This window comes from Azolla caroliniana, unplaced genomic scaffold (assembly GCF_043228905.1).
Source record: "Azolla caroliniana isolate FFs.n. ecotype wild unplaced genomic scaffold, voAzoCaro1.0.p SCAF_10, whole genome shotgun sequence".
NCBI classification, from domain to species: Eukaryota; Viridiplantae; Streptophyta; class Polypodiopsida; order Salviniales; family Salviniaceae; genus Azolla; species Azolla caroliniana.
The window spans coordinates 16,301,455-16,327,133 of record NW_028230445.1 but is presented as its reverse complement, the minus strand read 5'-3'; the positions used below and the strand labels follow the sequence as shown (position 1 = coordinate 16,327,133).

General features: G+C 39.0%; 1 protein-coding gene across 2 annotated transcripts in view; it reads right to left on the bottom strand.

Annotated features, from left to right (window-relative positions):
• LOC147859199 (phosphatidylinositol/phosphatidylcholine transfer protein SFH11-like) overlaps positions 1–25,337 on the bottom strand; it is a 29,564-nt gene extending 4,227 nt beyond the window's left edge. The window contains exons 1-12 of one of the 2 annotated variants that reach the window (XM_087325278.1): positions 24,762–25,337; positions 24,068–24,167; positions 19,079–19,345; positions 18,605–18,682; positions 15,511–15,612; positions 4,166–4,215; positions 3,974–4,073; positions 3,814–3,882; positions 3,582–3,692; positions 3,375–3,489; positions 2,888–3,225; positions 2,562–2,633 (exon numbers count right to left, since the gene is read on the bottom strand). In XM_087325278.1, coding sequence (XP_087181404.1) covers positions 2,562–2,633; positions 2,888–3,225; positions 3,375–3,489; positions 3,582–3,692; positions 3,814–3,882; positions 3,974–4,073; positions 4,166–4,215; positions 15,511–15,612; positions 18,605–18,682; positions 19,079–19,345; positions 24,068–24,167; positions 24,762–25,120 — 1,761 coding nt within the window. In that variant the 5' untranslated portion in view covers positions 25,121–25,337. The remainder of the gene's footprint in view (positions 1–2,561; positions 2,634–2,887; positions 3,226–3,374; positions 3,490–3,581; positions 3,693–3,813; positions 3,883–3,973; positions 4,074–4,165; positions 4,216–15,510; positions 15,613–18,604; positions 18,683–19,078; positions 19,346–24,067; positions 24,168–24,761) is intronic. The other variant, XM_087325279.1, reaches the window with a different exon arrangement.
• Positions 25,338–25,679: the final 342 nt, after the last annotated feature.

The following is a 25,679-nucleotide window of genomic DNA, read 5'->3' as shown; positions in this document are numbered from 1 at the left end:
ATCAGAATTTGATGCTATTATGAAGATTGGTACATGGTCTTTATGTGAGTTGCCTCCTGGCAAGAAGGCTATTGGCACTAAGTGGGTAACCTGATGGAACAATTGACAGGTATAAGGCTAGGCATGTTGCGAAAGGTTATGCCCAAGGAAAAGGCATTGATTTTGGTGAGACCTTTGCTCCCACCTGCCATATGACTACTGTTTGTAGAGTCTGCGCAATTGCAGCTCATCATCGTTGGAATGTACATCAGTTGGACATTAAAACAACATTTCTAAATGGTGATCTTCATGAGGAGGTGTATGTATCTCAGCCCCATCGTTTTGTGCAGAAAGGGCATGAACACAAAGTGTGTAGGTTGAGAAAAGCATTGCATGGCTTGAAGCAAGCACTGCGTTCTTGGTATGAAAAGATACATGCCTATTTGATTGATTTGGTTTTGTGAATAGTCCAACTGAAAGCACCTTATATGTTAAGCGTGCTGGTAATGTATTTCTGATCATGGTTGTGTATGTTGATGATATGTTGCTCACTGGTCCCAATGAGAAGCACATTGCTGACTTTAAGGCTGATTTGCATGCCTCTTTTGACATGTCATATTTGGGGCATTTACATCATTATTTGGGCATTCAATTTATGCAAGTTGATGGTGGAATAGCTTTGTGTCAATCGAAATACATTGACATATTATTGCAGATTTTTGGCCTTGAAGACTGTAATCTATTGCCACTCCCATGGAGATAGGTTTACGTTTGAGTCTTCATGATGCTGGAGATGCATTTGATGTTATTCTCTATCAGCAGGCAGTTGGATGCTTGATTTACTTATGGATAACCCAACCTGATATTCAGTTTTCTGTCTCTCAGATGAGCAAGTTTATGCATTGCCTAGGAGTTCAGCATTGGCAGGCAGTTAAGCGCATCTTTCACTACTTGAGTGGTACCCGGTCACTTGGATTGTTTTATCCCCAGGTGGGAGGATCACTACCGCCAGACCTGCATGCTTTTTCTGACTCTGATTGGGCTGGTTGTTATGACACTCGTGTGTCCACAAGTGGTTTTTGCTTCATGCTTGGTAGCTCATGCATATCTTGGTTGATCAAGAAGCAGCCTACTGTGGCCACTTCCAGTTGTGAGGCTGAGTATAGGGCAGCTTTCACAGCTACCGCTGTGTGTGGCTCAGAGCCTTGTAGTTGATTTGGGTGTTGGTCAGTCTTCTGCCACCACCATCTTCACTGATAGTCAAAGCGCAATGGCAGTTGCAAGGAACCCTGTTTTCCACGGTCACACTAAGCACATTGAGGTGCATTATCACTATGTCAGGGAAAGGTTCTCCGCTGGAGAGATTAGTTTAGCTTATGTGCCCACGCAAGAGAACATTGCAGACCTCTTCACAAAGGCTCTGCCTTGGGAGAAGTTTGAAGCTTTCCGCAAAGCTTTAGGCCTACTCCCATTTGTGGATTGATCTCTATCCACATAGCTTGGCACTTGCTTAACCATGAGTGCCAGCTCCTTGTTCACCGCATCACTCCCGAGGGGGATTTGTTGACATATTTTGGTAGTGATGTGTGTGAACACACTTAGGACGGTGATGTGTGAACACACTTAGGACAGTGATGTGTGTGAACACAGTTACGACCACGGGCATTTTTTTCCCCTTGTCTATAAATACTCTCATATCCCTAAAGTGGTTAAGTTTTTGTGATTCAAAACATGAACCCAACAGATTTGGCATCCTCTTGTACATCAATATTTTGATGCCTTCACAAGAGGCCAGAGATTTGTCTAACATTTGTTTGTAGATATTACCTTTACATAAACATAAAAGCAAGAATTTTGGATTTACTTGAAGGGACTCTAAGTATACTGCTATCCAAAGCTTCATCTCAGTCGTTAGGTTGGAACCTATCTATCATCAACAATCCTTGGATCCTTGACTACTAGGCCTCTATAGTGTCGAAATTTATTTTATTGAGAGAGGAATGATTCTAGCTTCATTAGATAGAGGATGGAGATCTATGACAGTAAGTTTGGAAGACTATGCACATGAGTACACACCCATAACCTATTCTAAAGCAGCCAAAAAGGTAAAAGAAAATCACTATCCATTTACTTATCCTGATTAATTAAGGATAGATCCAGCAATAAGATAAAAGATTTTTCCCAAGATGTTAGTCATAATAATTTGTTGCCTGAATGAGAATTAAAAGCTAACCCAGAAGTGAGGCAAAATATATTTTTGAGGTTGTGGGAACCCGAACTTATTCCAGTCTATTTGCATAGAGAAGAGGTTGTCATAGAATAAAGATAATAAAAACACATCCACATACAATCTTTCACAGCTTTGATATATTGGCTTTAGGGGTTGACATCCAATAAATAAGAGACCAAAATTTTATGCATATATAAACCAGAATTCTATGTCTACTTAATTCATTGTCGGAACACTTTGACAGCAAGACATTGAATAATAACACCCTAACCACGAAAATAATCAGTTCATATGTTATTTCTGAAAGTATATAATAACATAGATATCATACATACTAGTTTGAAAAACATACCTTTTTCCTTATCTGTAAAGAATTCAACCGTTGTAGAAATTCTTCTTGCATTTCCATGACTTTCTTCATATTCTATATCATAAATTGATAAACCCCATGTCATATAGCATGTTGGCCTCTCAGACAATATACATGCACAAATATACATATACAATGAATGCAACATTACTTTATACAGCATTAAGCTTTCTCGCCTAATAATTGCAGGTTCCCTAATCGAGTAAAATAGAACAATACCAAGCCTACTAAAATAGGAATTCAGAGAACCCTATTTAATCACGAAACATGAAAAAGAGAGATTGTTAAACCAAAGATAGGAATATCACCTTACAGTTTTCAGCCAAATCAACTTCCAAAGGTCTTAGGTGATCCTGACGTACATTTTGTTCTACGTGAGATTGAATACCTGACGATAGCACGTAGAGCTCTTTAATCTTCTCTTCAATAATGGTAACACGCTCTTTCAGAATATCCAGGGTTTGAGACTTTTTGGAAGATGGTAATGTATCTTCAATCTCTTTCAATGCACTAGATCTCATTGTGATAGTGTCCCTTTTTTCACGTTGTAGTGGAAGGGCATGGACTAATTTGTTTACATATTTCATTAAACTGATAAGCATAAATATGAAGATCTGTGGGAGGCTGAATCCTACAATGGGTACACCTGTATGATTAAAAATTCATTTACATAGCTGAAGAGCTCGGCCCATATAAACAATTCACAAATATTCACTAAAAAACCATTTGATGATAAAGATTGGGAAATATGTGCATAACTCCTCACGCAAGATGCGCCATGTCAAAGACTTTTACCAGCGCATTCTTGTTCAAGACTCCCAGGAATTATTTTCGATGAATCCACTGTTTCACTGGACAGGATTGATTCTTCTAGGTTGGAAATAATTAAATCTGCAGTAGTCTCATTAATCTGATGCAGAACCAATGAAAGAAATTTGAAACTAAAATGCATTTCTGTGTAATCAAAGCCTCATGTTACTAATTTTTTAAGAAAAATATTACCTCCTCATTCTCTGTAGAAATTTTTTTATCTTTTGATATCTCAATGGAAGGGTTTGAATATGCTCCGGACTCTATCTGAGGTGTAGATGGAGTGGGCTTCTTTTCCAAGTTCTAAACAAAATAAGGCAGATTTCTGAACCCAATTTCAACAGATCAAAGCAACAAAAAGATCACAGAGTTCATACTCAGGTATGTATAAACATGATTTGCAATTAATAGGAAGTGTGATTACAGTATTTTTTGGGCTTTCAGTTATTGTTATGACTCTCCTAGCATCAATGTCATGTCCATCCTTTACTAGCTGCAAAATTCAAATAGCACCAATCATAAATGTAGAAAATTCTATGATTTTGCTTCCTTTCATAACCCAAACTTAAATTTACAGTTTTTACTTTCATGATTTGGGGATCGTTCCAAGGGCCTTTATCAGAATTCATGCATCCTCCTAGTTCTGTGCACATACATGTTCCTCCAAAAAACTCTGGTATATTACTGTAAGACTACAATTTCTTAAGATTCAAGAAAAGAAACCAGACATTTACTTTTGCATCTCCTAACTCAAGGTGAGAATTGAAATGGCTTACCTTGCATCAATAATATCCAATATCTTATTGTGGTATTTAGTTCCTAATACCTGTAAGATTAAACAAAGACATGTAGAACATATTATCAGCTTACATCTACTGCCTCAATGTGATATCTCAGACAAATTATAGTGGTCCATTGTAGCATGATGGGAAGTGTATTGCTTCAGAATTGAGCATGGAAATCAGAGATTCAAAATGTGAACAGATTACAGTTTAGATGTCAAAATATTGATGCCATCATTTGAACAATTCTACAATGGCATAATCAAAGAGACATTTAACAAGATCATCTAATTGTGGAATAACTCAAATTCCATTCAACTACATCATTCTATAAGAAAACAAGTTCCATTAGATTATTGCAAGTAGAACAAATCAATAGTTTTATAAATCACATTGAAGAACTCGGCAACTCTTCATTTGAACTTAAATCGCAATCATATCATTGGTCACATAAATGCAGTCTTATACCATGATACCACAAGAAGGGAGATGTAGGAGCTCCTTGTTTCAGCATCATTACAAGTGGGCATTGTCATTTGCATTGATCCCATGGTGCATACTTCCATGGTTCATTACTAAAGACGATGGAGCTTTACTGATCGAAAGTGTGATTTACAATGCCTGTGATCAAAATAGAGGGCAGTGTAGCTACATTCATCGACAGTGGGTAACTCCATGGTTAGTTTCATTGAGGCAACATCACTCTGACTTCAAGAACGTTCTAGTGGTCAACTGGCTCCTAATCTACCAGCTAAGAACCTTCAGAAATAAATATCAGAAAGAAAGAAAGAAAAATATATTAATGTCTTTTAGGAGGCCCAAATGGCCTATAAGACCAAACAAGAGAGTACATCTTAAGTGTCGTCTCATCTTTGAGAACCACAAACCAAAATAATTGTTGCTAATCATATAGTATTGGAATTATCTCTACATAGAAACTAAACAAATATTCTACATTCATTGCCAGAAGTTGAACCCACATGTCCACGAAGTCAAGACCTAATTAAAAGTTGGCAAACCAATGGTCTAACTAAAGTAGACTTAACATGATAAATGTTTCTTAAGCTTTGTAACGACATATCTAAAATGGAAGTGAAATATTTTAAGAGGTAACAAAAAGGAAGTGTTTTTCCCTAGTTGATCATGACAAATTTTTGTTAGCCAAAAAAGGAAAGCTACAGTTTTGTGATCTGCCATTTGGGCAAGTCGTAAAGAAAATAGAATCTTTCCTGACCAGTCTATGGGGTAAATTTTGCTCAAATGGTTGGTGTTATCCACTCTCGTAAAAAAGCATGACCAATAAATGTCAAAATCAATGGGTACACAAAATGGAAAGAATCCCAAGTATTCAAAGAGATCTCTTACTCATCCTATTTGACTGTTCCGGATGCATCCGTTGATCCATAGATATCTGACCCTTAAGAAGTATGGATGAAAACTGCTATGGTTGCATTGATGATCTTTGATATCAAATATTAAGCTTAGGCAAGTGTAGTACTTATGCCTTGCAGCAGGTTTACAATGCATAGAAATAAGGGAAAAGTACCAGGATACCCCTGGAAGTTCGTCTATTTACCAGAATGCCCCTGGAAGTTCCAAATTTACCAATCTACCCCTATGTCCAAAAAATTACACTTTATAAAGTAATCATACACTCAAATCTTTGGTAAATAGGGCTAGTTCGGGTCCATTTCTTCCATCTTTGGTAAATAGGGCTTGTAGATTTGAGTGTATAATTACTTTATAAAGTGTAATGGTTTGGACATAGGGGTAGTTTGGTAAATTTAGAACTTTCAGGGGCATTCTGGTAAATAGACGAACTTCCAGGGGTATCCTGGTACTTTTCCCTAGAAATAATACTTCCAAGATTTTTCCAAGATTTTTCTTAAGGTTGGTTTCCATTAATGAAAGACATTTTCTATGATGTCTCCTTTGTATTGGTATGTTTTCTAAATTTTCTTTTCGATGTCTTCTAACATGATTCTAGTATTCTGAGAAAATTGAAGAAAAATTACAAAAATAAATTATTTTCCTCATTCTGGGGCAAATAACAAAAGCTATTTCTGCTATAGCTTTGGTCAAATATATAGTTACTTTTGTTAAAATTCAATTGGTGGCCATGTTATTTCAATTGGGCAACTGTTCATTAAGCAGCTTTTGAGCATTAACTCATGATTCTATGATTGTCAGCATATTAGACCAATGGTCAAGCTGCAAGGTTGCTAAGCCATTCACAACCTGTTATGATACATTTCTTGGGCAAGTGTGTCTATTACACCAACGATCAATAATTCGTCTTAACAGAAAACAGCATAGGATCCCAGCTATATCTTTAAAACACATGGGAGGTCTTGATACTATCCCAATTTTGCAATTCCCAAAGGGCATGCATTTTCCTATTTATGATGTCATATAATACAATCTTGACATGTATCACTAGGATTCCTCTATGAGGATTCAATGTCTCTGAGAATTAGGTAGCTACACATCTTTGGCTGTCCCAAGAAGAAAAATATCCATCTCAGATAGACTCACAAACCATCGAGTACGAATCACATCACTACTGGCAGCAAGATGCAAGTCATATGCAGTTCTCTCAAACTGTAAATTTTTTTGCCGCTGCACCATTCGACAGACCTGTCAAAATTACACAATTCATCCCCATGTGTATACAAATTAATACTAGACATCGAGATATTCATTGTTGGTATGCTAGAACAAAACAATAGTTCGGATCGCATGGCCTAAACATAAATTCACTACCCCCAGTCCAATATAGTTTGAATTGTCCCCATCTAAACATGACCAAAGTGGAAAAGAACTGAGTAATCCGAGCTGAGACATTCAAGTTGGAAAACAAAATGGATCAAGTCCCCAACATCTCTTGATAAGCAGATGGCCCACTATAAGGCACTTTTTATACAAATCAGAGGATGGATTCATCATTAGGCCCTTTTATATGGACATACATCTATCCAATGCGCTGCGCAGGGTGATAGGGCAGATGCAAATTTCTTCACAGCAGTTATAGATTGAGGTAGGCAATTATGCACAAATACCTTTAGATGAAAGAATTTGTCAATTGTGTCATCAAGCAGTGGAATCTGAAGAATAATATGTTTTTCATTGTACTTTCTTTATAGCTGGATCCATGGCGATGCCCTTTGAGGAGATGACGTAGCCTAGAAATTCCACTTGCTTGCAGTCAAAGCTACATTTTTCTAGCTTGGCATAAAGAGCATTCTCGCAGAGTCGCTTTAGTACTAATAGTACATGAGAATCGTGTTGTTCTTGGGTCTTCGAATAAATCAATAGATCATCCAGATAGATGATCAAACAGATATCCAAGAGGTCTCTGAATATATCATTTGCCATGTGTTGGAAGACTGCGGCTGCATTGGTTAGGCCGAACGGCATAACAGTATACTCGAAATGCCCATACCGTGTGTGAAAGACGGTCTTCCATTCATCTCCCGGTCGGATCCGCACGAGGTTATACGCTCCTCGTAGATCGATTTTGGTAAAAAACTTGGCACCATTAACTCGCTCTAAAAGACTTGATATAAGAGGAAGTGCATACCTATTCCGGATGGTGACCTTATTCAATCCGCGGTAATCAACGACGAGACGAAGTGAGCCATCTTTCTTCTTGACAAAGAAGATGGGTGCATCGGCCGGAGATTTCGAATGACGGATGAACCCGCTTGCCAAGTTCTCCTCTATGTAGGCTCGAAGGACTTCTAACTCGGTGGGTGACAAGTTGTAAATTGGTTCCCATGGTGGCTCGGTTCCTGGTTCTAAATCGATGGGACAGTCATAGGGACAGTGATGAGGAAGGGTACCGGCTTTCACCTTGTCAAATACATCGTCATAAGGATGATATTTTGCCGGAAGTTGTACTGAGGAGTCCTTCTTAATAGTGCTGGAAGGATGTACTGATATTGCAAATAGGAACATTGCCTCCTTGTGTCCTTCTTCGCATAATTGATGGAGTGAAATGGTCGAAACTCGGTGAGTAGATTCTTGGGGTGGTCGATATCGGACTTCTCTTGTTCTCCAATCTATGGCTGGATTATGTAATTCAAACCAAGGTAATCCTAGGACAATGGGATGCTCTGGACTACTAATTATATTAAATGATACTACACACACAAAACTACCTAGGACAACTTGAATGGGTTTTGATTCTTCTACAATATTCCCGGAAGCAATGGGACAACCATCAATGACTACTACAGATGCGGGACAAGGAAGTTTTCTTAAGGATATCTGAGAAGCTTGGGCAAAATTTCGATCCATGAAACAGGAATTAGCTCCGGAATCTAAAAGTGCTCGGATGGGTACTGGGGGAGTACTTTTAGTACTAACAATGACTTGGGCTAGGAACACATTGCTAACTTGCTTGGAAGGAATGGAACCACTAATGGGTTGTACAAATCTAGGGTTGTTGTCCAACCAAACGGCTCCTATTTTGGTTGAACTCAATCATTTAACTCTTCATCTAATTGACTAAGGATTTCAAATTTGTTTGAGATACTTGGGCTATTAGTACTATGAATACTATCTGACACTCTATTAGTACTATTAATACTATCAGACACTCCGAACGGAAGAATTTACTCGGGTGTAGTACAGGCGACGATTTGATTTACCTGTCTTCTTGGCCTATGGGGACAATTGATGGCGATATGCCCTGGTCCACCGCAATAAAGACATAATCGATTGGCACGTTGTCGTTGCTTTTCTTCTTCCGATAATGGGCCGCGTCGACGCATGGTGTCGATCTCCATTGGTGTCGGAATATTGGCTTGAGGTACATCGCATGCAAACGGTTTAGCCGTGACTGAGGCGTATGTGGGTTCCGGTCGAGAGCGTGGTATTTGTAACTGACGTTCCGAACGCCGTTCGAAAAGGCGGTTGTCGCATCGGACCACTCGATTGATTGCCTCCGTAAGAGACTTTGGTTCTTCGGGGAAGGTTAAAAGCGAAACTGGTCCATGAGGGCCTGATCATCCCAGGGGATATCTGAGGCGAGTAGACGGAAATCCGCCGCGTAGGCAGAGGCTGGACGATCGCCTTGACGCAATCTTCGGATCTTGTTGATCGCCATCCTGATGTTGTCGGTATCTCCAAAGCAGGCTTTAAACTCACCAATAAAATCTTCAAAGTTATTAAGCAAGGGTGATTGTTTTTCTAGAAGCGGAGCGAACCATGCCAAGGTTGAGCCACTAAGTAATGTGCCTATTAGGCCGACTCAAGATGCATCAGTGGGATTATCGGGAAGGATGCATCTAGATGACTAAGCGTACCTAATTAAGGAATCCCCGGAATTGCGATCGCGTTCCATCAAATTTCACAGGAAGTCCAATCTTGGGCTCTTTATGAAATCCTTGGGGACTTGATCCTTGTTGTTGCAACGCTGCTTCGAGTTGTTGTACCCGTACCGCTAACTCCCCATGTTGTTGTTGCGTTTGTTGTTTTTCTAGAGCGATTTGTTGCAGATCCCCTATCAACCGTTGGTTTTCTTGTTCCAGGGCAACAAACTTTTCTTTTAGGCACTGTAGCTTGGAGAAAACGGATTGATATTCTTAAGCGCTAACAGTAGCCATAGTATAGGGAAAAGGGTAGGAGGATGAGGGAGAACGACAAGTAGGCTGGAGGAAAATTGGTTCAAACTATCAGGAATAGTACTAAAGCAGAGATGGAATTAGTACTAAAGAAGAGCAGTACTATTAGTACTAAGAGGACGGGACTGCGTAAGATTCCCGAGAGAGGAAGTAAGAAGAGGAGAGAGAGAGATAGCGAGAATGAGAGAGAGAGAAAGATGATGACAACAACTAATATATTATGTGAAAAGATAAGTACAAAGTGGCTAAGAGGCTTAAGACTGGCGTTGAACCAATTTGGTTCAACATAATGCCTAGTGCCCTCTTTTATAGTGTTCTCAGGAATAATCCTGAAGCTTCTAGAATGTTCTAGAGAGATCTGGAATATACATCAATTTTCTATGATAAAGCATAAATGAAAATAATATCCTATGTATTACAATTCATAGTCTAATGGTAAGAACTCGACCCATGTAACATAGGGTCATGGGTTCGAGTCTTGCCATATCATGACACACATCTGCGATCGTGACTTTAACATTGGGGCAAGCTCCGTACAGGTCTTCCGTGGCCTTCGTTGCCTCTCGTATCTTCCATTCGTGGTTTGTGTTGATCAGCCATCTTCCTTTCTTGTAGAATTCGGTTGACATGAGGTTGATCTCCAAACCATGGTCAATCAAGGCTACCACGGTCTCTTTCTTCTCTCCGATCTTCACCGGCGTCTCTGTTGTCGCTCTTGCCCAGTGAGGCCGAGAGTAATGGATGTCCACCATCACTTCTTCTTCCTCCTCCTCTTACGATCTTGCCATGGTTATGGCACTTGTTTTCACCTCCTCTTCATCCGATTGTTGGAAATTTCGATTTGTTGGGTTCGACATGCCAACGCACTATCCCACGGGCATGTTGGGAGACCTATACGAGAGAAGTTTGAGGGTACTATGTAATTAATCCTCCTACAATGTATCTGATACATTCCAGCAGATAGCCGTGTAACTGTAATCAGTACTCATTTCTGTAATCTAAACAGTGTTGGGTCTATTTTTTGTCATTGTTTGCTTTCAATCATTGTTAAGTAATCTACCTCTCCCTATCGTGTATGTATAACCCGAGGTGTCCTCTTACGTAATCTATAGGGTGTCATCCCGTTTCGTAAAAGCAATCTGACCACCACGTACCACAATCCCTTGGTTCGATTTCGGTTAGGAATCAAAGGTGTCACCTCCGGAGAGGAAGGCAACAATTACCACAAAGCCAAGTCATTTCTTAAAAAGTTAGATTTTCATCATTATACTTTTTCATATGTAAATTCTCATACAAGAGAGCTTGAATGAGTGACATGGATCACATGTAATGCATGAGCGCCAAATGGCAAACATGCATTGTATGTATGTCTTGCACCCTCACATACATCATAAATATGGGGGCCATCTAGAAAAGAGGGGAAGGAAAAGAAAAGGATCATGAAGGAATTGATCAAGAAAGCTATGTACTGAATTAATAAACAATAATAAAATCTAGTTATCTTATTGGTGATATATCTTGTCTTTCAAAATTGAAGTCAAGGGTGCAATCTCTCTCTCTCTCTCTCTCTCAATCTGTCTTATAATTGGAATCTTCGTCTCTCAATCTCTCTATATCTATCTTAAATACTTTCTCGCTAAAGCTTCAAATCCTTCTGGTCTAGGGCCCTAACGGACACGCGAGGATCTCCTTGACGGCAGAGAGATAGAGAGAGAAAAACATAAATTGTATTCAAAATAACAACACTCTGTATATACAAATTCCCTACATAACACCTTTTAATACAAGTCCTTAAAAGGACTGATTGAAGCACTAACATGTACTTGAATGCTCATACGAGTGACTGACACTGACTCCAAGAAGTAAGCCTACGTACTAGGCTCCAATGGCCTACCAGTTCTCACTATTCCAGAGTACGATTCAATTCTTCGGTCTGGCTCTAGGTTCCGGATACCGATCTATCTAGACACCGATCTAGGTACTTATCCGGGTCTCCGTTCCAGATGTAGATCCGGCTTTGGCTTATTAAGCCGATTCGGGTCCGGTTGAGCTTGCTCACTCAACAACTAGTTTGTAATGGTAACCATTCTTTGTATTGTAACGTTTGAATAATATAGTTATTAGTTTGTTCTATTATCAATATGTTGATCTGATTCTGCTATCATCAACTTGGTGTTCTTCAACACCTACATGCTGCTTTTGTTTCTGCACTTATGGTCTCATCTCCAACATCTAGTATCAAAGTTGAGGTTCTTTAAACTGTTGTTGGTCGTCACTTATCAAAGGGTGTGCAAGGAATGGTCTTTTGATGCCTGATCCCTTTGACAGACAAATACTGTTTGAAGGCTCTGGAGGTATATTCCCCTTCGTTGTCGGATCTGAGTGTCTTCACTTTGTATCCAAACCGATTGTCACTTCAGTTATCCATTGAGTGAAGACTTCGAGTGCTTCTTCTTTGGACCGGATGGAGTAGGCCCAGACCTTTCGTGTGCAGTCATCTATACAATATGATGAAGTACCGGGAGCCACCTAGTGATCGTTGTAGCATAGGTCCACAAACATCTGTGTGCACGAGCTCCAGGGGCAGTCTTACTGTCTCGTAGTAGAGAGAATGCGGACTTCGGATCTGTTTCCCATATCGACAATGCTCGCAGAAGTCCGTCTTCGCTTGGAGTTTTGGGATGTAGCCAACCACCATCAGCCGATCAAGTTCGGCTTGAGACATATGATCGAGTTGGCCATGCCATAGGTTTGGGTCTGTCTTTTTAGCTACTTTCACGCCCCCTTCAGGGTTGATCGCCATTAATGGGTATAGGTTGTTGTACTTGTGCCCACTCCCGATTTTGAGGTTACCTCGGCTGATCACCCATGTCAACTCATTTAGAGTTGTTTGGTACCCGTCTTCGGCTAGCATGCCGATGGAGACCAGACTCCTCTTCAGATCGGGTATGTGCCGTTGTCATGAAGATTTTCGGCAACGGTGTGAAAATCACGTGGAAAGGAGAAAACCGAGAAGGGTTCACTATCGCGCTTTTCTCACTGTTTTTTCTCAGTGAATTATCCCACATATATATGCAGCTAATACGACTCTCGCTATATATATACCAACTTATCTCACATATATATATGCGTTTGAACTTCTATTCGGCCGACTACCGTTTGATCGAATCCTATTTTGGCTTTCCCGTCAATTTTAGCGAACTGACTTTTGTTTTGGCTTTCAGACCTATTTCGGCTAGTTGACTCTCGTTTGGACTTTTTTGGTAAATTTTGGCCAACTGACTCTCATTTCGGCTTTCTAACTGATTTCGGCCAGCCAACTCGCGTTTTGGATTTCAGACTGATTTCGGCCTACCGACTCTCGTTTCGGCTTTTTTGGGATTTTGGCTTGCCGAGTCTCGTTTCAGCTTTTTCGGTCGATTTCGGCCAACCAACTCTTGTTTCGGCTTTCTGACCGATATCGGTCAGCCGACTCTCCCACAAGGAGGGACAACCTTACATAACATAATTGACTTACCAGAAAGCCAAGTAATTTCTTAAAATGGTGTATTTTTCTCATTATACCTTTTCATATGTAAATTCTCATACATGAGAGCTTGAATGAATGACATGGTTATCATGCATCACATGTAATGCATGAGCGCTAAATGGCAAACATGCATTTCATGCATTACATGCATTGTATGCATGTCTTGCACACTCACATGCATCATATGCATGGGAGCATCTATAAAAGAGTGGAGGAAAAGGGGAATCAATGAATTGATCAAGGAAGCTATGTACTGAATCAAAAAATAAATAAAAATAAATCTAGTTATCCTTTTGGTGATGTATCTTGTCCCTCAAAAATTGAAGTGAAGGGTCAAAATCTCACTCTCAATCTGTATTTGAATTAGAACTTCCGGATGTCTCAATCCCTCTATATCTATCTTAAATACTTTCTCGCTAAAGCTAGTACAACCATCAAATCCTTCCGGTCCAGGACCCCTGCAGTTCCGCTTCATTTCGCGAACGTGCGAGGATTTCCTCGACATATTTCGTGGTGAACCCGACGTGAACAAGCGGTAGGAAGGATCAAGACAATGATCGATCTATATTTGGAAATGACATCCTCAAGCAATCAAGTGGGGAAGTTCGAAAGGATGATGATAATTGTCAAACAAATGATGAGATCTCGGGACAACGATGCGAGCATGGAGAAAGCTATCGATCGCATCATAGAGATTGTTGGTCAATTTGATGGAAGGAACATTATGAAGTTCCTTCATGCATACAAAAGGGTGATGAATAAGAGGGACGTGTCTGAAGCACGTCAAATCGCAAGTTTCAAGAGAGTTGTCACCAACAACATCCACAGGTGGGTTATTGAGTTTCAAGAAGGGAAGACGACATGGACCGAGTTTGAGAAAGCAATATTAGCGGAATTCATTATGGAAGATTTGTCGAGGCTGACTTGACATGTCTTGATGAAGTGGACAGAGAAGAAGAAATAAGAAGGAGATACCATCCCCTCTTTAAGCAAGGGATTGGAAGGAAATGGAATATGAGGACGAACGATGCCTGGGGCTTTTCTTGCTAGAACTTACGAGACACATGGAGAAGTTGTTGAAGGACAGCAATACAGCCATACAAACTCGTCAACCAAGAAATCAAAACTTTCTTTGGCCTCATCACTCCTACTCATGCCACAAGCCTATAAAGGGCTACACAAATGGGCTCCCGACCATGAATAACAAAGGGGTTGCAATAGATCAGGCAATGCAAAAGTTGTGCACATAGGTCACAGCTCATGGACCACTATCTCACCACCCTTTTCATCAATGGATAAGGCTGTCATCTCCTGATACCACAGGTGCTTCCACGCTTTAGAGACCTCTCTGTTCTGGATCAACCTATGCTACTGATCTTTCGAAGACAAGAATCTCATATGTATAGAAGACAAGATCCTTTAGTCACGCCTTAATTCTATTTTATTTCCTTTCGTACTTTGCAACATTTACTTTGGTTTGTTGTTCTCAAATATGAGACAACACTTTAAGATATAATCTCTTGTTTGGTCTAAGAGGCCATTTTTGCCTCTTAGAAGATGTTAATATACCTTTCTTTTTTTCTTCTCTAGATTCACTTTATTCCAGCATTTATTTGATTTGATTTTTTGGACCTAACACTACATTACAACATCAACAGCATCATTTTTTCTCCACTACCTTAACTCATCATTATGCTCCTAGGATATTTTATCCCCTTTCATAAATGCATCTATTACAAACCTCGCTCTCATTTTTGTCTTTAAAGGTTTTGCGCTTCACTAGGAAATTTAGTTCTTGCTTAGTTTATTTCTCTGTTGCTGCTAGCCTCTTCACCACCTTATTACAATTAATAACAGTTTTCTCAGGCTTATGGACAAAATTCATATGCCAAAAGCCTATTCAAGAATAATGTTTGGCAGTGTTAAAAGGCTATTGTCTGATTAATCAGAATATAATAGTTTGTGTCTCTCTTCTTTCTTGTTCTCTTTTTCTATGCCACCCTAATGCAGAGTGGAGCCAGCCATGGATTCACCCCCTCAACAATGAAAAACCCACCAAGCAGGACGAATCCATACCCTCAAGTGAGTTACCAAACATCCTAATTGCATTGGTTGGTCTAAAACAATTGCTATAAAGAACAAATTCATAATCTTCAAGAAATAATAGAATATCTCAAACTCACATGAATTTTGGATGCTGTGTTCGGATCTATAAAGGATTTTATTGAATTCCACAATACTTTGAAACTAGTGCTTGCATTGATAATGAACAATTGATGAAGAGTCTGTACCAAAAGGAGAATATCAATCTATCGAGCTATGGAAAGAAAGATATAATAATACATAGAAAAAAGTAGAAATATATTTGACATCACCAAAAAATCACAATGGCCTAGAACAAAACGACAATCATATTTAAGAATTAGAATGAAACAACAAACTTACCCTGAGAAAGAAAGAAAGAAAGAAATATAACGTCTTTTAAGATTCCAAAATGGCCTATAAGACCAACATTGCTATTGCCTGATCTATCATAACCCCTATGTTATGTCCTGGTCGGGATCCCATTTGTGTGGCCCTTAATTAAATTGTTGCATGAGTAGGAGTAATGGGGCTAAAGAAAGTTGTGATTTGTTCTTTGTTGATGAGCTTGAGTAGTTGTATGGTTGTCCTTCAACAACTTTTCCATGTGGCTCTGGAGTTCTAGCAAAAAAAGTCCCAAGCACCATTGATCCTCATATTCCATTACCTTGTGTCATGTGCCAAAGCCTTGTTTAAAGAGGCAATGGTATCTCCCTCTTATTGTTGAGGAGCATATACTTCAACTCCAGAAAATTCAAGTCGAACTTTCCCAACATTTTCATAAAGCTAAAGAAACACCCAAGAAGGTTAGATCGTCATCATCTCTACTCCTCACTTGAGGAACCTACATTTTGAATTGGGGATTGTCTATGGCTATTAAACCACCAGGCCATGTGACAAGCTAGGCTATCAATATCTTGATCCGTTTGAGACCTCCAATCAAATCAATCACGTAAAATTTCATCTTGATCTCCATCCACATATGCATTTCCATATCAATGTTCCATGTCTTGTTGTTGTTAACCATATGCTTCTAGCTCCATTCCAAATCCAGTTGTTCCAGGCACATCTCTAGCCAACTTGTTGATGGTCTAGAATTTGGAAAGTCGTTACTATTTTGAAATATAAGATTTTGAATAACAAGCTTTACTACCTCGTGGATTGGTTAGGCTATACCCCCAATGACCGGACTTGGAATTGCACTTAAAATCTCACCACCCTAGCCACAATATAATGAATGACACTTAGAAACTCCCCATAGTCAGTTAAGATCAAGGCATAAACTTAATAATGATGTGTATTCTTAAAATACATCCCCCAACCCTTGTTTGATTATTTAAAGCCTTGCATACTTCACATATATAAAGAGTTGCAATTTGCTTCCATATATGGACCATCACTATTTAATATAAAGTGTAAAACTAAAAAATCACACTAGATTCTAGCATATCAATAGAAAAAAGGGCATAATAAACTACTACATAATGTGTGATGATTGCTTCTCACTAGTTTCAATGAGTAACATCTATAACCACAGATTGCAACCTTGATCGTTGTTCTTTGGTCAATATTAAATAAGCATTAAAACTTGTTCCATCTTATTAAACATGGGCCATCCCTGTATTCATATGTTTTTACAGACAACATTAAGATCGATATCCATGGCGTATCATTTATTTCTATACATAGATTCATTGAGCTTTGTAGTTGTTGTTTGAATAATTCATAAAGCAGCATTATGATTTCCAACACTTATTGTAATGGTTTGTGTGACTTCATGATTTTAACCCAATATTTGAGTATCCTTGAGTACCGTCACATTGCCTCCACATTTGCCTAGGGAATAAAAGATATCTTCGATTTTTGTAAATTCTTCTTTGGCCTTTCTTGAGGTTTCATTGGGAAAGCATACTCGATATGAAGTTTCAATAACTTGTTGAAAATCCTTATCATATAATGAAGTGTTGAAAAGGTATAATCAGGTTCTACCCAAGTTCATCGATATGTGTATCTAGAACAAGATCTGTCACATGCCATTGCACCATCAACCCAACCTAAACCATCCTTTCTTTTATTCCTATTCAATTGTTCCATTCCAAAAGGGCATGGACATTGCATTAGCTCAATGTTGCATTCCAATCCAAGGATACATTTTATCATCTTTAAATATCCTTTTGTCGCTTCAACTTTCGCCAAAAAGGATCTCAAATGTAGTTAAGCATTCATCTAAAAAGGACAAACAAACTTTGTTTTCACTGTTTAGCGTCATCTTCAATCATACTTCAACTTCTCAGAACTTGTTGTAAAATCAAAAGTCTTTAACTTGTAACTACATCATCTAAATCAAGCATGGTTGCTATTGGTTTTGGCTCTATGATACCGTTGTTGGATTATATTCCACAACCTTTAGTGGTATCATCATCTTTGCCAAAAAAACTGACGAGTAACTTGAAGCCTCATGTTGAAGAGCATGAAAGCATGAGCACAACCAACTTTATCAAACCAAGAGACAAGTATAGCTTGTGTGAGTGATAAAGATGGAATGACAGAAGTTGCCTTACGATTGGGCTTGATTCATTCAGCAATACAAATGATGGTATTGCAATAGGGTCATAATCTGTGATTCACAAAATAGATGGTTGATTCCATCTAGAATAGACTTCTTGGGAAGTTGAGGAATGGTGACATTGGAAGCCATGTAATCCCTCCTTTGGAGATGTAAATATATTGTTGTGAGTAGGTGCACAAAGGGTGACCTACTTGAATGATAATTTAAGTGGGACTAAATATGGTTGTTCGGAGGGCCTCCTTTGTAGGGTGGATTGCTGGCTGCTCAAAGAAGACGAAGTTGGATAGGGAAAAAAATAGTGGACATTATGGAGACCTCACTACTGTGATACCATATGAGAAAATTGTTATGAATTGTAGTAAGGTAACAAAGAGGCTAGCAACAGCAGAGAAAAAAGAGTAAACAATAACCAAATTTCCTAATGAGGCATCAACGCCTTGAAATACAAAAATGAGAGGAGTTGAAACTGATGCATTTATGGAAGGGAATAAAATATGACTAGAAGCATAATAAGGTGTAGTGACGTAGAGGAAAGAAAATTGAATAAAACAAATGTTGAAGTAAAATGAATCTAGCGAGAAAAAAGGTCTAGAGAGAGTATGTTGAAGGCCTCAAACAACAATTACCTCTGGATAATTATTTGCATCAATTTTTTGGATGCTCATCATAAGGTCCCGTGCATTCTTGGAAAAGTTCTTCATACCCTACAAATATAAGAAGCCTGACATCACAGCATTTCCATAGGGAACTCAATCATAATCACAATGACTTTGAACACAAATTTTCGACCAAAACATTAAATTTCAATTGTTATACTATCTCAGAATCAATATACATTGAATAACCATTTAAAGTGGGCGATTAGATTTAGGGGTAATGGGTTTATTGGCAATCCATATGTGTTAAGCTGGTGGTCTAGAGGTCTCACATTAAGAAACCAAAATAAAATATTCTTTTTCATATTCTCAAATCCTACTGATCTCTAGATCCGTTAGCCCCAGATTATGTCTTTGTTTCTTGATCATTTTTCCATAATTGGTTCATTCTTATTACCAACGGTCCTAACTATGAAGGAAACAAAGAAGACAGGAACTAATTACCACACCAGCAACGTCAAGGATAGTGGTAGTTGAGTCTATATGCCTTTTTGCTGCAATTGAACATGCTGGATACTTTATGTTGAATGTCTTCTCAAACTCTAAGACATGATATTTCAAGAATCTATCCACTGTGGTAACCTTGACAAGTTTGTAAGGGTCAACTTTCCCTAATCTTTCAATGTACACAGGCCTTCCTTCTCTATCAACGCCATGGAAGCCATGAGGATAGATTTCTTTCACTTGGTGTAGCTCATTAAATAGAAAATCCTGAAAATAGCACATTCATTGCACGCTAGTTAAAATAGTGTAAGGACATACTAAAGAGTGCAGCTAATCAAGGTCCTCAATTAATAGTTCAATTACTTAGAGATCCCACTTACTTTTTCTTTAAAAGTCCAAAAAAAACCATTTACAATAACATAGAGATGATATCCTTCCATAAAGCATTCTAAACAATTTTCACGCAAAGAAACCTTCTAATACAACTCGTTCATATGCTATTATCCTTTCAGTACGACACCTATATTGCATATGCTGCTTGTTCATATTCTAGAAAAATGCATGGAGCAATGTGCACACTTTAGAGTCCTACAAACACTTCATTTTACACAAATATATGCATTTTAAGACGTAATCTCTTGTTTGGTCTTATCGTCCATTTTAGTCACTTAAAATATGTTAATGTATCTTTCTTTTCCTCTTGGAAGATACTTCATAAGGTATATCTAACATCAAATTGTTGCAATTTATTTTACCACACGTAGGTTTAAGCTCTTTGCATGAAAAAGTAATATGGCAGTCACTTCATGAGTAAGAAATTATGTACTTCCTAAGCATTAAGTGGTATATTTAAGGTTGTGTGAATCAACAATTTTCACTTGTGAACAAGGCTGAGTCACTAGCAATTGTGTGCTGTAAGCATGGTGATTGGGGCCACGGCAAAGGTCTAACATGTACATTCATTGACTAGTAAAATGTCAAGAGTGACGACGGATGTGTCACTGTGAGATGATATAGTCAAATTTTGAAATGGATAGTTAGGAACCTGAGTGATATATTTTAAATTGGACATTAATATTGAGGGTCTCCTCATTAACAGTTAAGATATATGTCAACGGCAGTAATGCTTGGACATTTGAGTTTGTCGAGGCTAGTTAATGCTAGCAAAACCACCATTTGGAATTCCAGCATGCAGACAAGATTTCGCAGCTAAATAGGATATTTTAAGAGAAAAAACAATGTCTCATGAAGAGAGCATCAACCTCTACTATGCCAAAAACTAGGAATTCTGGTGACTGTCAGCTGATTATAGATTTAGGGCTTCTGATCTGTTATTTTCCAATAAAATTTTGGGGTTTTGAATTTGATCCTTTTCTGATTCAACAGCAAGATTTTCTGATCTATTGTTTTTATCTGCTCTTTTCAGATATTAGGATTTTCATGAACAAGCTCAGGGTTTGTTCAGTCTTGTGGGTTGGAGTGTAAAAGCCTATATGATATGCTGCAGAAAATCTTCTAAGCATCTTTCTTAATGGGCTGCCAAGATTTTGATACCAATAGGCATATTGTGCTGGATCCTCTAAACTCTTACTCTCTTCTCAAGATAACTGGAAAGATTTAGACAGGCATTTAGTCTCATTGATTGCCTGCATGATAAGGAACAAAAGCATCAGTGGATCCTCTAAACTCTTACCCTCTTCTCAAGATAACTGGAAAGATTTAGACAGGCATTTAGTCTCATTGATTGCATGATAAGGAACATGATATAAATTGGGCAGGATAAGGGAGCGGCCTCAATAATCATCAAGGCAATATTCCCATCAGTGACCAGTCTCCAACAGCTTTGGAAGTTCCCTGAAAGAAGGTACTCAAGGCAAATCATTGGAAAGATTTAGAGAGACCTTTAGTGTCAATGATTGCTCGCATGATAAGGAGCAAAGCATAGGTGCCCCACGATAAAATCCGGGAAGAGGTGGGAGCAGCACCTATAATAACCGAGGCATTGTTTCGATCAATGACATTTATCCAACGTCTTTGGGAGCTACCTAAACGAAGGTACCCAAGGTTGGCACTTATGTCATCAAGACAACTAGCTGAAAATGGTACCCAATCATGATTGTCCTGTAATTGTTCAGTTCATGGGTTCGTGACTCTTGAAGATTGGCACAATTGTATATCCTGTTCAGCTAATAAGGAAACCCTCACACATGGCTCTATTACAGATGTGTGCTAGCAATGGGAGCAAACACAGATATTGCTATGTATACAGAGACTCACCAATGCATGGTTGGCAAACTCCCGAGGTACAAGGATATAGATGGGAGTCAATATGTCTCCCCCAACCTCGGACACGAGGAAGCACTAGAGGTTAGGGAGGAGTGGTTGTGCTATACAAAAAGGAGCTTCATGATAGAGTGCATGTTGTCCATAAGGATGTAGATGCACGCTACATGTGGATACGAATAAAAAGAGGGGATCTTAAGGAGTTATATATTGCAATTTGCTACTTTCCACCTGCCTACTCAAGGTTTGCACCTCTAGGTGAATCACCATATCTACCTCTATATGATGATATCATAAGATTTGCTACTATGGGGGACATAATACGAACAAGAGACGGAATTCTTTCAGAAGAAGTTCAATGGGATGGTCATCTCGCTCAAACTCGCTAAAGCCAAGCTCGAACTCGGCGCAATGGCTGTCGCAGATGAGTTGCAAACAATCCCTGCCAAATATGAGATGGGCGAAAAACGAGTCAAGGCTTTAGTGTCAAAACTTCGTGTGCAGCTGAACCAGAAGGTCAAAGAGGCACTAGCTCGGGGATGGAACGCATGGTCGGCACAAGCGACCGAATTACAAATTCTTTGAGCAGATGCCGAAAATCGCAAAAAGGAGGGCTGCGGGTTTTTTAAATGGACAAGAACAGCATTCAGGTGCTCCAAGAGGACCTCACCGCAGAGTTCCACGCCCTGGCACAGACACATACCACGGCGATTGGGACCCTCCTTGAGGAATTCATTGACAATCAACTCCTACTCGCCATTGACATGGATAAATACAAACCCGAGCAACTCCAGGCCAAGACGGACACGGTGACTCCAATGTAAGGAAAAGAGGAAGCTTCCCAAGAAAGCATGCCTGACCAAGGGGCAACACGGGAACCCGAGGAGCTGGTAAACGAGGATTCAATACAACAAGAACATGAGCAAGAGCAGGAGCACAAGGATACGGATCATCAGCAAGTCGACTAGGAGGAGGCACCTCCCAAACCAGCCCAGCAGACCACTACAAAGGATGAAGTACGAGGGGTGCAAGTCATGACTACAAAACCAAATAACTGGGCCGAACTCTCGGCCGAAGTCATTGACAAACCCGAGGACTTGCAGCAATTGGCAAGCATTTTGCCAATTTTGAAGGAGGAATGATGTATATTAGAATTTTTATAATTTTTTCAATTTTTGTCGATTTTTCGGACCTTTGAGTTTTAGAATTTTTTTCGTGGGTTCGACGTGCAAGGCACTATCCCACGGGCATGCCAGGTGTTACCCGGTGGGACAAGTGGTACAAGTGAAACAAACCAAAGGGAGTCAAGCACTAACAGCCGAAGAAGGGAAGCCGAAGATCAAGGAAGGAGTGGATGAAAAGCGCCGAGCAGAAGAGAAGCTATATATATATATATATATATATATATATATATATATATATCGAGGAGCAACGAACGGAAGGGAGAGAGGATATTAGAAGACTAAGCCTAGGAATAGACTAATAGAGAGTGTGTGAGTGTTTTACCGATTATACTCAGTACTTGTATCTGTACTTGTATGCTACACTTAAGTGAATATACATATATGCTTTGTGGGTAACCTTCGTGCCTATCTCATTCCTATTCACGTCTCTCTATATAGCGTTCGGTCTGCGTACGGACGAATATACGAATTGGTTGTAGCCGATTCTACAATGTGTCAATCTCATTCTCTGTAAGCTATCCGATCCACGCTCATTAGTATGCCGTAGCCCTCAGTCCCTTATGCACCATGATTCCTTGACCCAATTACTTAGGAGGAGTAATCGAAGGTGTTCTCCAGGAGTGAGTAACAACATTCTTTGCCCTCATCACTCCTACTCATGCAACAAGTCTATACAAGGCTAACAAACGGGCTCCCAATCAGTACACAGCAAAGGGGTTAAAATAGATCAAGTAATGGCAATTTTCCATGCATATAGGCCCTGACTCATGGACTATGATCTCACCATCCTTATCATTGATAGATAAAGGTCATTATCTCCCGATATCACAGGTGCTTCCCTATCTTCAAAGACCTCTCCATTCTGGACCAACCTATGCTAGAGATCTTTCGAAGACATAAATTGCAATATATCTGACTTGAGAATCTCACATGTATAAATAATGAGATTCCTTTTTACTTAGTTACATTTATTTCTATTTCAATTTACTTTTTCATGTAACTACATTTATTTGGGTTAGTTCTTGGAGAAGAGGCTACATTTTAAGATGTAATCTCTTGTTTGGCCTCTTAAAAGACGTTGTATATGTAACTATATATTAAACACACATTTAATGAATTTCATTTGTGTGTATGTTAATCATAGGTAAGATTTAATCATACAATCAGTGATATCAAATCTCCTTATTGTAAATATGAATATGAGCACACTTTCAATGAGCATCCTTTAGATGAAAGCTATATTATGAGTAAAGAAGTTAATTACCACCCTCTAAGATTTTCTGAGCCACTTTTCTCCTGCTCTATATTCTAAACATTCTTCTGGCAATGGGGTATCTTGTGATTCCTGGCAGTGTTCAACTTTTCTCTAGATATTCAGCATTTCTTGGAAGTAGTTCCAAATACTATTTCTTCCACATAAACAATATAGTGGAAAGCTGACGCACAAATCGTTAAAATTTTATAACAGGAATGTTCTATATTTACAACAAAGATCATAGAGATATAGGGATGCAAAGCTTACTTTCTCAATTGTATCAGCACCAAACTCCTCCCTCCAACGCAACATGTTCCTCCACATAACCTTTGCTTTAGCAAGATCAAACTTCCGAGCCTTAAGAAACCTGTGTCATTTACATAAAGCCCCAATTACACAACATTAACTTGATTGCCAATAGCCAACAGTTTAGGCCTATTTCAGCCACTAATGTAGAACTTCAAGCTTCTATTGTTCTCGTCTTCCTTAGCCATAGCATGAAAGGATCCTAAGCAGTGGTTAAGATGACCAATTTGTAAACAAGCAAGATTTAAACCATCAAAATAAGTACTTTAAGGATGTTGGATCCCATCACATAGTGGATGGGACAAATTTCTATGTGACTGTGATTTAACAATGTAAATAAGTACCTCAACGAGTTGAGATCATGGTCAATATGACAATTTTCTTTGCAAACATGCTGGAAACCACGAATCAAAGTACTCTAAAGAAAGCTAAGTCAATGAACCCACATATATGTGCTTTAAAGAATGAAATGAATACATGCTAAGTTGTTATAGCATCAAACTTCAATCATCTATGCTGCCACAATCAATTTCCCATAATGCCACAACATCGAGTTGTTCAACGGGACGATTCTAAGGCATTGTGCATTGTGAAGCATGTTTAAGTACCCGATGAGCCTAAGTTGTAGTCAACTCAAATATTTCTAATGAAGTACCTTAAGAGAGTATGGTAATCATCAAGCTTTGGAGGTAGTAAGTTTTCAACACTCAAAAGATTTCTAAATTGTTCAACATTTTCTTGCTCTTTAGGATGTCGGAAATCATTGATAATAATTGAAGAAGATCTTCTGTAAGATGATGATCTTCTTTTTCTTCTTGAAAAAGACAACCTGAATCTTGTTATGAGCGCGATGGCTCCCATCTTGTGGCTTTTTTTCCTCGTAGAATGATCTCCTGCTCCAACTTCTTGCGCTTCAACTTCTTCTTCTTCTGCTGCTGCATTTGTTACCAAGGGAAGAGATGTAGAAGGCATGTCTGCAGGAGATAAGATCGACAATTCCTGCGGAGAAGCCATGACGACGACGATTACGATTAAGATTACGATGATGATGATGATGATGATGATGATGATGATGACAGGACCAGAGGATCAAAGGAGGAAGAAGAAGACGCGTCACATCCTAGGATCTTTAAGGCTTGTCAGTATCTGCTGAAGTAGCCATGGAGAAGAAGGAGCAGAAGAATGCGTCGTGTTTCTATAGTATTCTCTGATCAGATGGATGATGAGTTTCCGTTTCGCCGGAGACTCGATCTACTTTACGTACTTGCTACTACTACCGTCTACGTAGTACCACATTACATTTCCTGTCATGAATATGCTCCTGTGTTTCTTGAATCTTCTTCTATATGGAACCAAAATCACATTTGTACTCATAGTTCTAGCCATACTTCCCATTCGTCACATACATACCATACGTGAGTATTCGTATTATACTCATACGTGCATATTCGTATTATACTCATACGTGAAATGGCCCCAAGTATGATAGTTCTAGCCATCACATGTATGATATAACCCATCACATATAGCAAATTTGACCAAACTCGATATAGAATTCCCCCAAAACAAACAT